A 12,815-nucleotide genomic window follows, 5' to 3' on the forward strand; every position below is an offset into this window, starting at 1 on the left:
AACATTATTGTAAAGCCTCGTAGAATCTCCATATCTATTTGACTTGGCGCTATTCAATCTATGGACAAAAAGATTTCAAATTCTAATTAGAATCCGAGGAACGATTCCGGAAACTTACAACTTGTTAGCAAGTGAAAGACGCGTGTCTTGCTATGCAAATATATCGAATTCAGACACGCAGATCGTGCTAAAAAAAAAAAGCTAAAAACATTGCTGTAAAAAGAGACCAAGAAATAGACAAAATTAAACAAATATTTTTCATCCTACGATTGAAATTTTAATTTCTGTTCAATTAAGACTTTTCCTCATCTCCGAATAGACCTTTTTTCGAACGATTCGTGCCAACTTGACACGTCATTTATTTACACCGTGCGTTAGGTACGTATCGAGCCTTACTTGGTACGCGTATCGAATGTTCGATTCGCGATTCGCGGTATAGAATGCTCATGGTATTCCGAAAGATTCGATTCTAACCTTTAAATTACTATTGGCGCCTAGTGGCGCTCGACAAAAATACTAGTCGTGTTCGATCGGTGTTCCACGTGCGATAAACGCCCATGGGCGTTCAGCGAGCGTACGTGCCCAGCGGACAAAACGATCTCCCGCACACAGCGTCGACTGCTGCTAGGAATTCACTGCGCGTAGCGCGTGTTTTGCATTGGAGTCTCCCGCAGCGAAAGGATTAAAAGTGGTGGGGATGCGCGTCGCAGACGCGCATCGACGTTCCATGACAAAACGACGTGCCCAATGTGCGCATGCGCACACTAGCGCGCTCAACTACAATCAGAGTTGGACACGATTCGTATTCGTATCCACGTAAACAATTTTCATTGAAAAAAGTTTTAGATATCACTTTTACGCTTAGTAATTGAAAAAACTTTAAACTGACACAGAGTCTTCAAATTTCTTTACGTAATAGTAATCTATTACGGAGCAAATATGCCCACTGACAAAACGTATCCGCGACATTGTACAATTTACGAGTCTCGAACGGACGACAAAATGGCAAACGGCTGCCAAAAATTTGTGTAAAACTGTGTTGAACTTTTCTGATTTCTCGTCGCGAGTAATCGGTATGTTTGCACGTTACTTGGGAATTTAAATTGCACAATTCGGAGAAACTAATGTAAAATTCGAAATTGATGCGTCGCTGGAAATGCAACCGAGGCGAAGATCGAATGAAATTGTAGGGAATGGTGTTTTGTAACAGATCGTTTAAAATAATCCGCGTGAAACCGTGCAAGAAACAGTTCCAGAAATTTATGTTGGACGTTTTACGATGATTTGCTAGTTGGCAAAGGTTAGTACAGCGAAGAAGATAGGCAAATCGGTTCCACACCAAGTTATGCGTGAGACTATATCATTATTTCATGTTGCAAGAGTATTTAGATCCGAGGGTTAAAATTTTACAAGGAAAAAGATACCTCACGCGTTAATAGAGGAGAGTAAACAAACTCCATTTTCGGAATAAATTGTCGTTCGTGACGAAAAATTGAAACGGTCAGAACAATGGCATAATAAAGAAGAACGGACAAAGAGCACGCTGAAATCATCGCTACGTTTGCAGCATTTATTCGTTACCGTTGTGAAAATAATAAATGGCTACCGACGTGCACCGCGCCTAAACATTCTATAGATTTTTCAGTTTAAGAAAGAATGAGAATTTTAGAGCATTTCGTTTCTCAATATATCTATTCGCTATACTTAAAAATTCAAAAAAAATGCAACAACAAAAGATCGATTTTTCCAAAGTTCCAAGCTCTGAAAAGCTGTCGCGTTAAAAGGAAAGGCGTGTCGCTTGCTCCGGCCCAACGCAAACAAACAAGCAGACGAACGTAGCAAAAAGCTCGCTGTTCCGTGAAAACTCGTTAACTCTTTAAATGCTGGAATTCGTCAGCGGGGAGTTTCTTTGCTTGTGTCTTTCCACATAGAGAGCGGTGTTAAATCACGACTACCAATCGAATGCGAAGAAGCGAGCGCGATCGAGTAAACACGCGTACAGTCTTGCACGCATGCGCGGGCGTCAAGTGGTTAACCTGCAACTTAACAGTTCCAAGATAGTCGAAACCAACGATATTCCCGTCGGGACGACCCATAACTTGCTTCTCGAATTTGCATCAAGATATCTTCTAACCGAGCCTAGGATTATTCGATTAGTTTATGTACGAATATTTGAGTATCTAAATCAACAGTCGTCCGAATTATGGAATTTTTAATTTTTCATTTTCCCTTGTTTTATGAATTTCTATTTAATAATAAATAGAATTGAAACGTATCGATTGAATCTGTGTTTGATTTGAGCGAATTGATGCTTGCCACGGAAAACACAAGGTTACGATTGGTGGAACCAACATGGTGACTGTCCATTCCACCAATCGGGAGTCGAAATGTGGAGGCGTGGTTTCGTAACTCAAGTTTTTATTAATTATACTTTTAAATCTAAAAGCAAGTGACAATTATGTTTTTTTTGGACCCCTCGGTGACCTTCTCCCTCCCACATACTCCGAGGACGTTAAAATTGACGAGGTCGTTAACACGGTAAAAAAGTAAAAAAAATTCGACAAATCTTAGTCATCGATATCTTAGATACCGAAAAATTTGAGTGGAAAGGTACGATTGTTTAGAATCCCGAACGACAACAAATAAATAAATACTTGCACAGTCACGAGAGCAAACATTATCGAGACCTATAAAGAATCTGAATTATGAGCACACATCACGTTGTTCAAATATTGTGAATATCCAGATATTTGATCGTGGCACGAAATTGTTTACTCATTGTTAAGAGCGATTTGTGAGATGTTCTATTTACTTTCACATATTATCGCCGTGGATGTGTTAATAGCAGAGTTGATTTGATTTAATAATATAACCTAAAAATTCTCAACTACACGACGATACTCCATGACGAATCCTTTGATAGTACTATGTTAAATATTTATGTAAGTAATTTTAGATTTAGATCTACATTCGACGATGATCACTATCATTATTATAATTAAGAATTTTTTAAAGTTCGAATTAACAGATCTTTAGTTTCTCCAAGAGTGTAAATAGACGATCATAATAACTGAAACCTACTAACCTAAGCACGAACTATTTCAAGGTTTCAACCACATACGAATAGTATTCAAATGATTAAATACCGAAAAGCATTTCGATAATATTCAAACGGTATTCGAATTATCCGAATGTTCAAATCACCGAAGTATTCGAACGAAGAAAAATTCAACAAGAAATTCCAGCCCTGCTTATTAACGAGTTTCTAACCACTTAACGCTCTAACCCGAGTGTACTCGAATACATACGTGTTGCATTTTTCTGCCAACTCGAGTCAAACTGATCATTTGATACTGCAACCGATACCAAAAAAAAATGCTATCGTAAACAAACAAACTGTCAAGAAGGAAAAACTAAAATTGATATTTTCAACGTTCGTCGGTATCATTGATCGTCGTGCTGACAAAAAAGCGTCTAATCGTAACGCGCGAGAAAACAATATCCCGTTCGCTGGTTCGCTCGCGCGTGCACTAACCTTTCGCTCTTGTCGACGATCTTCAGCGAGGCGAATTCCTGGAGCGGCGGCTCCGCGGAGATCCCCTGTGCCCTCTGTTTCCTGGGCCGCGGTTTCGTCGGCGTCAGGGGTGACTTGAACGGCAACACGCTCAAAAACTTGTCCAGGTGGCTGCGTAGCTCTTGTATCTCGGCATCGCGACGGCAACGGATCGCCTCGAGCTCGGCGATCCTCTCGTCTTTGACGCGCAACAACTCCTGCAGTTCCCGAAGTGTGCCCATCGTCGTGATCGCGGTCGCTCCGGTGACGTTCGAGATGGCCCTCTGGCCGGCGGCGACCACGGCCACGGCGCCGTGTGTCGGCAGCTGCGAGGCGTCCTCGTCGGCGAGCCGCTGCTGCGTCGACGAGAAGCACAGGGAGTCGAAGCACATGCGCATAGACACGCAGGCGTCGCCGATCGGCACTTTGCACTTGGTACCCTCGTTCATTCAACCCGTAACGAACAGCCGCGAGAAGAAACAGGAGCCGCGACGAGAATCGCGACCCGGACGATACGCGTCGGCTCGCTCTACTCCACGATTCCGCGCTCCTCGACGCCGGAGGACCAACGTTCTCCACCGTCTCCCATGACGCGGCTCCAGCGATTGCGGCCATCTTTCTTACTCTCGCCGCGACTCGCCTTTCCCTCTTGATCGCCGCGCATCCCCACTCCTGCGCAGTCGGAGCAGCGCGCCTCGTCTCGCTCGTGCCTCTTCTCGCTGCTTCTCACACCGTGGCGCCCTCTCTCTCGCTCCTACGGTCGATCTCTATCTGGCTCTACATGTAACCGTAGTTGTCTCTCTCCCACTCATGCTACGCGTAAATTGTTCTCCCTCTTGTCTCTCGTCTTTGTTCTTCGACGCATCCGTCCTTCTCTTTCGCTCCTCTTTACCACCGTCGGTACTCTGAGATTTGTCGAATTTTTTTACTTTTTTACTTGGTAAGTCTTGTTACCATATAACGTGCGATTTTTATAACGCAGATATCATTGATATACACGAAACGTATCTTACTGCATGCGTATACCAGACTGTCGCATTTGGGACCAGAATATGTCATCTCGAATTTTTCAAGGTTTCGCACCGGCATTATTGTTGACGCTAAAGAATTTCGCAGGCCGTACGAAATTGAAAAAGAATGTAAAAATGTAACGTAATTTGTGGAAGTCCCTTTCAGGAAATTAACTAAAATGATATTTACGATACGCAATACAAAATATAAACAGATAAACTGAAATTGGTGAAAACTCGTTAAACTGATACGCGAATCATAGTAGCAGCAATATATGTATGTACATGCATTAGCGAAAGCGTTTTATTATTAGATTATTTTGCAAACTACACGATAAATAAAATATTGTATAAAGTTCTATCTTAAATTTCAATGGCACAATCACATTGATGCCGATAACCTTGTCGAACTTTCCAATACACATGATGCAAATGTGTCTGTGATGTTTCACTATAACATTGTATATTGGAAATAATATACATGTAATGTAATATATTAAATTTATACGTGCATGTCACAAAATCCATTTTTAAGACTATCATGTACAAAATACTCAATTGCACAAAAGAAAGAAATAATATTTTCAACCATTCTAAAATACTCGATGGGCATCAAACATCTTATTTAAATGTGTTGGATACCGAATTTGGAAAAATTTCGTGCATACATTTTTGGATTACGTAAGTCTTCAAGAAAGAGAGAGATTACTTTGTATTCGCATAATGAAATAATTAAATTGCAATCATTAACCCATAAGAAACATACTTCTTTGCTCAGATTGAGAAATCTTTCCGACATTTCTTGGTTTAAAAGCGGATATCTAGAAACGCGTAGCAGTGAATTTTTAAATTCTCCACGTTTCTGTTACATCAGAAATGAAAGGCATATACTTAAGTGTAGTTTTTATGGGACGAATGCTATTATGTGTTGTGCATAGTGTGATTAGTATTTGCTTTTTTAACGTTCTTATGAAATTATCGTTACTGTACCAATTACAGTTCATCAATTTCAGTATATTTACTACGTTTTACAAATATAACTAAAAAAAGAGAACAATTTAATTTCCTTTATAACAATAAAATACTTTTGCATAAATTAAAAATCTCAGCTGTAAGATTTTGTGGTCATTACACAAATAATTAATAAAATTTACCCTCAAGAAATTTCTGCGTTTTATCTTAATGTTTATTCCTCCTAATACCGCGAAAAGGTAATTTGCAAGTTTAAACGAGTCAGCAACATAATAACAAGGGTACCAAATTTTCTTTCGCCGCGAATTGCGATTATAATTCAAATTTGTTCTTAGTTCGCGCCACACGATTCGAGCACCATCTGCCTTTTTCGACTCCGTTAGAAAGGTCGATGTGGACGACCGACTTCTTTATCGGCTGCTTGATTTCTTTTCATTGCAGGAATTCTTACAAAAAATGAATTACAATTCTTCCCGCCTAATATTTTTAAATACGACAAACTCTATTACAGTTGACCTAATTGGTACGTTATCGATTCGAAAGACAGAAGAAGCTAAGAATAACGTCAACGTCAGCGTAATTGTATTTTTTCATTGAATTTATAATAACACATGAATTTTTCTAAAAAAATAACTTTTTTAAGTCGAGCTCAGTATATCGTCGTTGGTCACAATGTTATTACGGGATATTTTCGCGTACTTTCGGGGTTTAACCGCTTTAATCGTACTTTGAGCGACTGGCTATATAAATTATTGCAATATTACCGTCTGTATTTATTTTGGATAAAGGCGAGGCGATTTTTACAACGTATTTCTTGCATATCACGCCACGCCGTGGCTGCGTGGAACAGATTTTATAAACTGTAATTTTATCCATGTCGGTAATTCAGTGCAGCCGTCGCCAATGATAGCTCGTTCCAAGGCTGATAACGAAGTATATAAATTGCGCTTTAAACAAGATACGAAGATCATTAGCACCTTCGTTTCGTACCGTAATAAATTTCGTTATATACAAAACGTAATTACGTAACTTTTAAAATTAATTCAAATAGTAGATAAAATTAATTTAAACTGACTAAATAAAAGTTTTGTTTTTTAAATAGTTGTACTAGTAACTACTCTAAATATATTAACACTTGTCAAGATCGTGCACGAAGATACCAGATTAAACATTCGTTTATCACAACTTCAGTTTTTACGGTTAACTAAACGAGTGTTTGGCGAGGAATATGAGTCACATTGATTAGTGATAGAGAAAGATTGAGTTTTAATAGGCGAAGACACGCGGTACAATTGAAGTGGAATTTCATGAGCATTAATTCTACAAACACGCGTGAGTTTATCCTGCTATTTATGTGCGTCAGATCTCTAGAGATGACGCCACGTGGTTTGCTGACCTTATTGCATTATATTATGTAGCAGTTATTTCGATTGAACTGATTAAAATCATAGGATCCGATAGCGATGCTTTATCAATTTAATATTTAAATAGTAAGGAATGTTTGCTTCGTATATCAACTAATCAAGCGAACGTAGCACGTTTTATTGGATACGACCGGTTCATAAAATGGATTATAATACTTGGAAGGTTTAAACCAGTTATTACACGTAACACGCTTTGTTGTTGATAATAACCAATCACTTTTTTGCCTGTGACTGGATACAGCACTGAATGGATTTTCAACTTATCTTCTTGTCGACAAATAAAAGACGTTTTAAAGTGATTTTCTACTTATTTTCACCTACAAAATTGTACCGTAATTCGTTTTACGTTTGCGACAATCGAGACTCATTGTTGATCGCGTGAACGGCGATTCAGTTTACGTTTCAGTTATCGAAAGAATAATGAAAAAAGTTCGTATAATTCAATCGGTTCGTTTAATCTGTTCGACCTTGTATCCGAGAAAGACGTTTTTAGTGGTTTAATAATACTCATGTGAAACTGAAGTTGCGTAATTGATTTCACTTTGTCGGTTATTTACTACCAACACGTACTTCGTACATGATCTTGCTAACTGTTTGTAAACACTTTCATAATTCTCTATATGAATTTTATTGATAAGGACAATACGCATCGAGACCGTTTCTTGGAACCATTTCTTGCGAATTGAAAACGTAGAAATTAATTTGCACCATACGAAAATGGTAATACGATAAGGATGAGGTAAAAAAAATCGCGCGTAGCGGTTCATAGTTTTGGAGCAGATGTAATTCATATTTTCCTCAAGGTCATATATATGAGATTTCAAGGTCATCAATATTTCTAATCACCGCAACGGTGAAGATTGAGACTAATGGTGCACGATAACATGACCTTCAAACGACCTTGAGTATGGAAAATCCAGGATGTCCTCGATCGATAGCAATTTCGATACATTTTCCTTCAATTACCGATCATTTTACAATTATGATACGACGATCCTACTCGAGCACATTATTTTAAATATCGTTTAGTCATTAGGCGATAGTCAGTTGATAGTTTAGATAGTCTCTTGAGATAGACGTTGAATCATTTAACAATTATGACTCAATGCACGATAACAACTTCGATAGATACATTTTCCTCCAATTACCGATCATTTTATAATTACGATGCAAGGTGCGTACTCGAGCACGTTATCAGTTTTAAATATCGCACCGTTTGCATTACTGATTATTTGCTGGAATAAATAATGATTTACATAAAATCCCGCTGCATTGGTTCGATTGTGGACGATGGTGTCCGTATTGCAGGGATACTAGTGGTGCACGATAACGTGACCTTCCAACGACCTTGAGCATGGAAAATTCGTCCATCTCCATTTCAATTTTGCTTCAAGTACTGATCATTTTACAATTATGACTCAAATAAATAATGATTTACATAAAATCTCGCTGCTCTGGTTCAGTTGTGGACGATTTTGTGCGTATTGCAGAGATACTAATGATGCACAATAACATGACCTCCAAACGTCCTTGAGTATGGAAAATTCGTCCAAATCCATTTCCATTTTCCATCAAATACTGATCATTTTACAATTATGATTCAAATAAATAATGATTTACATAAAATCTCGCTGCATTGGTTCGATTGTGGAGGATGGTGCACAATAGCGCGATCTTCAAACGATCTTGTGTGTGGAAAATCCGTTTCCATTTTCCTTCAAGTACTGATCATTTTACATGTGACTCAATGATGTGTATGATAACAATTTCAATATACTATCTTTCAATTACCGATCATTTTACAATTATGATGCAAGGTACGTACTCAAGCACGTTATCAGTTTTAAATATCACACCGTTTGAATTACCGATTATTTGATGAAATAAATAATGATTTACATAAAATCTCGCTGCATTGGTTCGATTGTAGAGGATGGCGTGCGTATTGCAGGTAGACTAATGGTGCACAATAACGTGACCTTCAAACGACCTTGAACATGGAAAATCAATCCATATCCATTTCCACTTTCCTTCAAATACTGATCATTTTGCAATTATGACTCAAATAAATAATGATTTACATAAAATCTCGCTGCACTGGTTCGATTGTGGATGATTTTGTGTGTATTGCAGGGAGACTAATGGTGCACAATAATGTGACCTTCAAACGGCCTTGTGTATGGAAAATCCATTTCCATTTGCCTCCAAGTACTGATCATTTTACAATTATGATTCAAATAAACAATGATTTACATAAAATCTCGCTGCATTGGTTCGATTGTGGAGGATGGTGCACGAATTGCAGGGAGGCTAATGGCGCACAATAGCGTAACCTTCAAACGATCTTGAATATGGAAAATCCATTTATCTCCATTTTTATTTTCCTTCAAGTACTGATCATTTTACAGGTGACTCAACGTATGATAACAATTTCGATACACTATCTTTCAATTACCGATCATTTTATAATTATGATGCAAGGTGCATACTCAAGCACGTTATCAGTTTTAAATATCACACCGTTTGCATTACTGATTATTTGCTGGAATAAATAATGATTTACATCAAATCTCGCTGCACTGGTTCGATTGTGGACGATTTTGTGTGTATTGCAGGGATACTAATGGTGCACAATAGTGTGACATTCAAACGACCTTGAGTATGGAAAATCCATCTATCTCCATTTCCATTTTCCTTCAAGTACTGATCAATTTACAATTATGACTCAAATAAATAATAATTTACATAAAATCTCGCTGCATTGGTTCGACTGTGTACGATGGTGTGCGAATTGCAAGGACACTAATGGTGCGTAGCATGACTTTCAAACGACCTTGAGTATGAAAAATCCATCTATCTCCATTTCCATTTTCCTTCAAGTACTGATTATTTTACATGTGACTCAACGTATGATAACAATTTCGATACACTATCTTCCAATTGCCGATAATTTTACAATTACGATGCAAGGTACGTACTCGAGCACGTTATCAGTTTTAAATATCACACCGTTTGCATTACCGATTATTTGCTGAAATAAATAATGATTTACATAAAATCTCGCTGCATTGGTTCGATTGTGGAGGATGGTGCGCGTATTGGAGGTAGGATAGAAATGTATGAAAATAAATTGAAAGACTGGCCTCGGGCGTCCGATCGGGTATTGTCTCTGGCGTCTCGATGGCTATATAGTTACCACTATAGAGTTATCCCGAATCGAACGCCTGGAGGGAGTCCGGGCTGGTAATAGCCCAGCCTGCTGCTCGGGGAACCGTAATGTCATAATAGAATAGCGATGTTAGTAATACCATCGCGATGCACCGGCGTAGGCAACCGGCCGATTGACTGGTCCGCGCACAGCCGGGAGAGAGGCCCAATTTGCATCGCATTGTGTACTCGTTACGCCTTCATCCGAGCCGGGTATGCGTCTACGTGCGCGCCAGTAACGCCGCGCGTCACAGTCATAGGCGTCGGTGTCGGCGTCGGCGTCGGCGCGCACCGACCATCCCGACGCCAAAACCGCCGCCGTTCCAGCAATCAGCGCCCTGGGAGAACCGTGGAAACCGCGGAAACCCCTAACTCGATTATCGTTTCTGGCATCGTTATCGTTATTAGTCGCTCCATCGCCCGGATAACGCGCACGGAAGAGCAACCTCGGCTCTCTCGATGTTGTTCCCCTTCCACCGCTCGTTGTCGAACGTTTTCTCATTTTAACGGCCTTACAGGTTTTCTTTATATTGCGTTCGGTCTCGGGTATACGCTTTTCAGATCATAACGACGGATGAAAACTGTTGGAATATGGAAATTCCAGTATGGGGATAATCGCGATATCTGTGTTACTATACGACACATTGTATTCTACCATCTAGGTTTTATAAAATTCTGTGAATATAGAACCGTGATTTCTTCAATTATTATTCCACCATCCATTGGAAACTACGAGAGATGATCCTTTGTTTTTGTTGGATTTCCTAACCGTCTTACTATGTTACAAAAATCATCTCCAGTGACGATTGTATATGTCTGGAGTTTCCTTTAGTTTTGGCCATGGGTTCTACAAACTCATGGTATTTAGTATACGAAGATAAGATTATAAGCGCTTCACTCTCGCCATTCTTCTGCGGGTGAAGTCACAGTCTAGTAACAGATCTCTTAGAGAACGGTACGGAACTCTGAGATATACCTCAGTGTATTAAATAAAAAGCATTAATAATTCTACCAGTAATTATTGTTGTTCTAATCAATCATACGTCCCATAACCCTACCTATCCCAATAGTTTTAATGCACGTTCGATGATACGGAAGGCAATACACAGAGGCTCGCGAAAGTATTCGAATGGTGACATACTTCTGATTGAAATTGACACAAATTGTACAGTGTATTAAATATTTTTAAATTGGAGTATATATCGTGCATGGGGGAATATGTTAGAACAATATGTAAAAATTGCATTGAAATTAAGTAACGCATATTCGAGTTAAAATGCATTTATTAGATTGAATAGCATATCGTAGGTCACAAAAGTATTCGAACGATGACATATTCCTAATTGGAAATTGACACAAACCATATGATATGCTAAATATTTTAAAATTGGAGTGTATATCGTGCATGGGGAATATGCCAGTACAATATGTAAAAATTGCATTGAAATTAAGGAGGTATTGCTGTCTAGACTGTCAATTTCACGGCCCTTTTTGTGATTTTTTTTTAATGATAGATAGGCTGTTTTGTACTGAGACTTTGTAGATATATTTATTCATCTTATAAGCATGTACAATATTTTTTTCATGGAAAAATATTAAAAATCGTGGGAATTATAACTTCTTATTTAATGGCTCTTTTGGAAAAGGTGCTCCAATGGCTTCCAGGATTCCAGATAATTTGAAACAGAGGGGGTTAAAGTATCTTCATAAGGAAGGTTGTAGTTATAGCAGGAACTAGGGAGAAGTCAAAATCCTGATAAATAAAGAAATGGCGACGCTTCAAGTTTCGAATTTCTATTTGTTAATCGTTCTTTTGTCTTTAGCGTATCAAAAAAAAATAGTAAAACTCAATATTTTTTTAAATCTCTAGTTCCAGCTATAAAGGCGTGTCTGCTGAATATTCTCTCCAAATTTGAAGTCAATCGGTCTGCTAGATCTTGAAATATCATGTAAGCTTGTTTAAATGCGTTTTTTTAAACAAGAAGCTATAACTCTCGCAATTTTTAATATTTTTTGATGAAAAAAATAATATACATATCTATAAGATAAATAAATATATCTGCAAAATGTCACTACAAAACAACCTACCTTTCGTAAAAAAAATCACAAAAAAAGACCGAAGAAATGACACCCTAGACAGCAATACTCCCTTAAGTAACGCATATTCGAGTTAAAATGCATTTATTAGATTGAATAGCATATCATAAAAGCATTCGAACTGTATATTTAACATCAGTTTTGGATTAGATGTATTTTATCAATAATACAAACGATGTTTGATTTGAGATCGCCAGTAGTTTATGGTTTGTTAAGAAGATAAAAAGATAAAGGGAAGGTAAAAATTCTAAGTCACTTATCAGAGTTTCTATTTTGATGCACAATTCATACATACGTTTTTTAGATAGAGACATTTTCATTTCGGAGAAAAGAAACGTAGAAATTTTCGAATTTTCTTAAACGACCCTTTATGTCTTAAAGTTTATGTCGAAAAGTTTAATGACATCAGGTCGCAAGATCTTGATAGTCAATCGTTAGTTATATATTTTTAAATAATCTTATTTCGAAGATTGCAAACATAAGCTTTCCGAGACACCTAATAATATTCTAATGCTATCGGATTTCGATTTTAGATCGCGAAGGCTCGTGGTA

The 12,815-nt window shown here is 38.1% G+C and overlaps 1 protein-coding gene across 1 annotated transcript in view; it reads right to left on the reverse strand.

The window, feature by feature from the left end:
* For (cGMP-dependent protein kinase for) overlaps window positions 1–4,145 on the reverse strand; it is a 99,783-nt gene extending 95,638 nt beyond the window's left edge. The window contains exon 1 of the mRNA XM_076777187.1: window positions 3,536–4,145. Within this exon, the coding sequence (XP_076633302.1) occupies window positions 3,536–4,002 (467 nt within the window). The 5' untranslated portion in view covers window positions 4,003–4,145. The remainder of the gene's footprint in view (window positions 1–3,535) is intronic.
* Between the last annotated feature and the right edge of the window lie 8,670 nt (window positions 4,146–12,815).

The sequence above is a fragment of the Colletes latitarsis genome, chromosome 11, assembly GCF_051014445.1.
Source record: "Colletes latitarsis isolate SP2378_abdomen chromosome 11, iyColLati1, whole genome shotgun sequence".
Taxonomy (NCBI): Eukaryota; Metazoa; Arthropoda; class Insecta; order Hymenoptera; family Colletidae; genus Colletes; species Colletes latitarsis.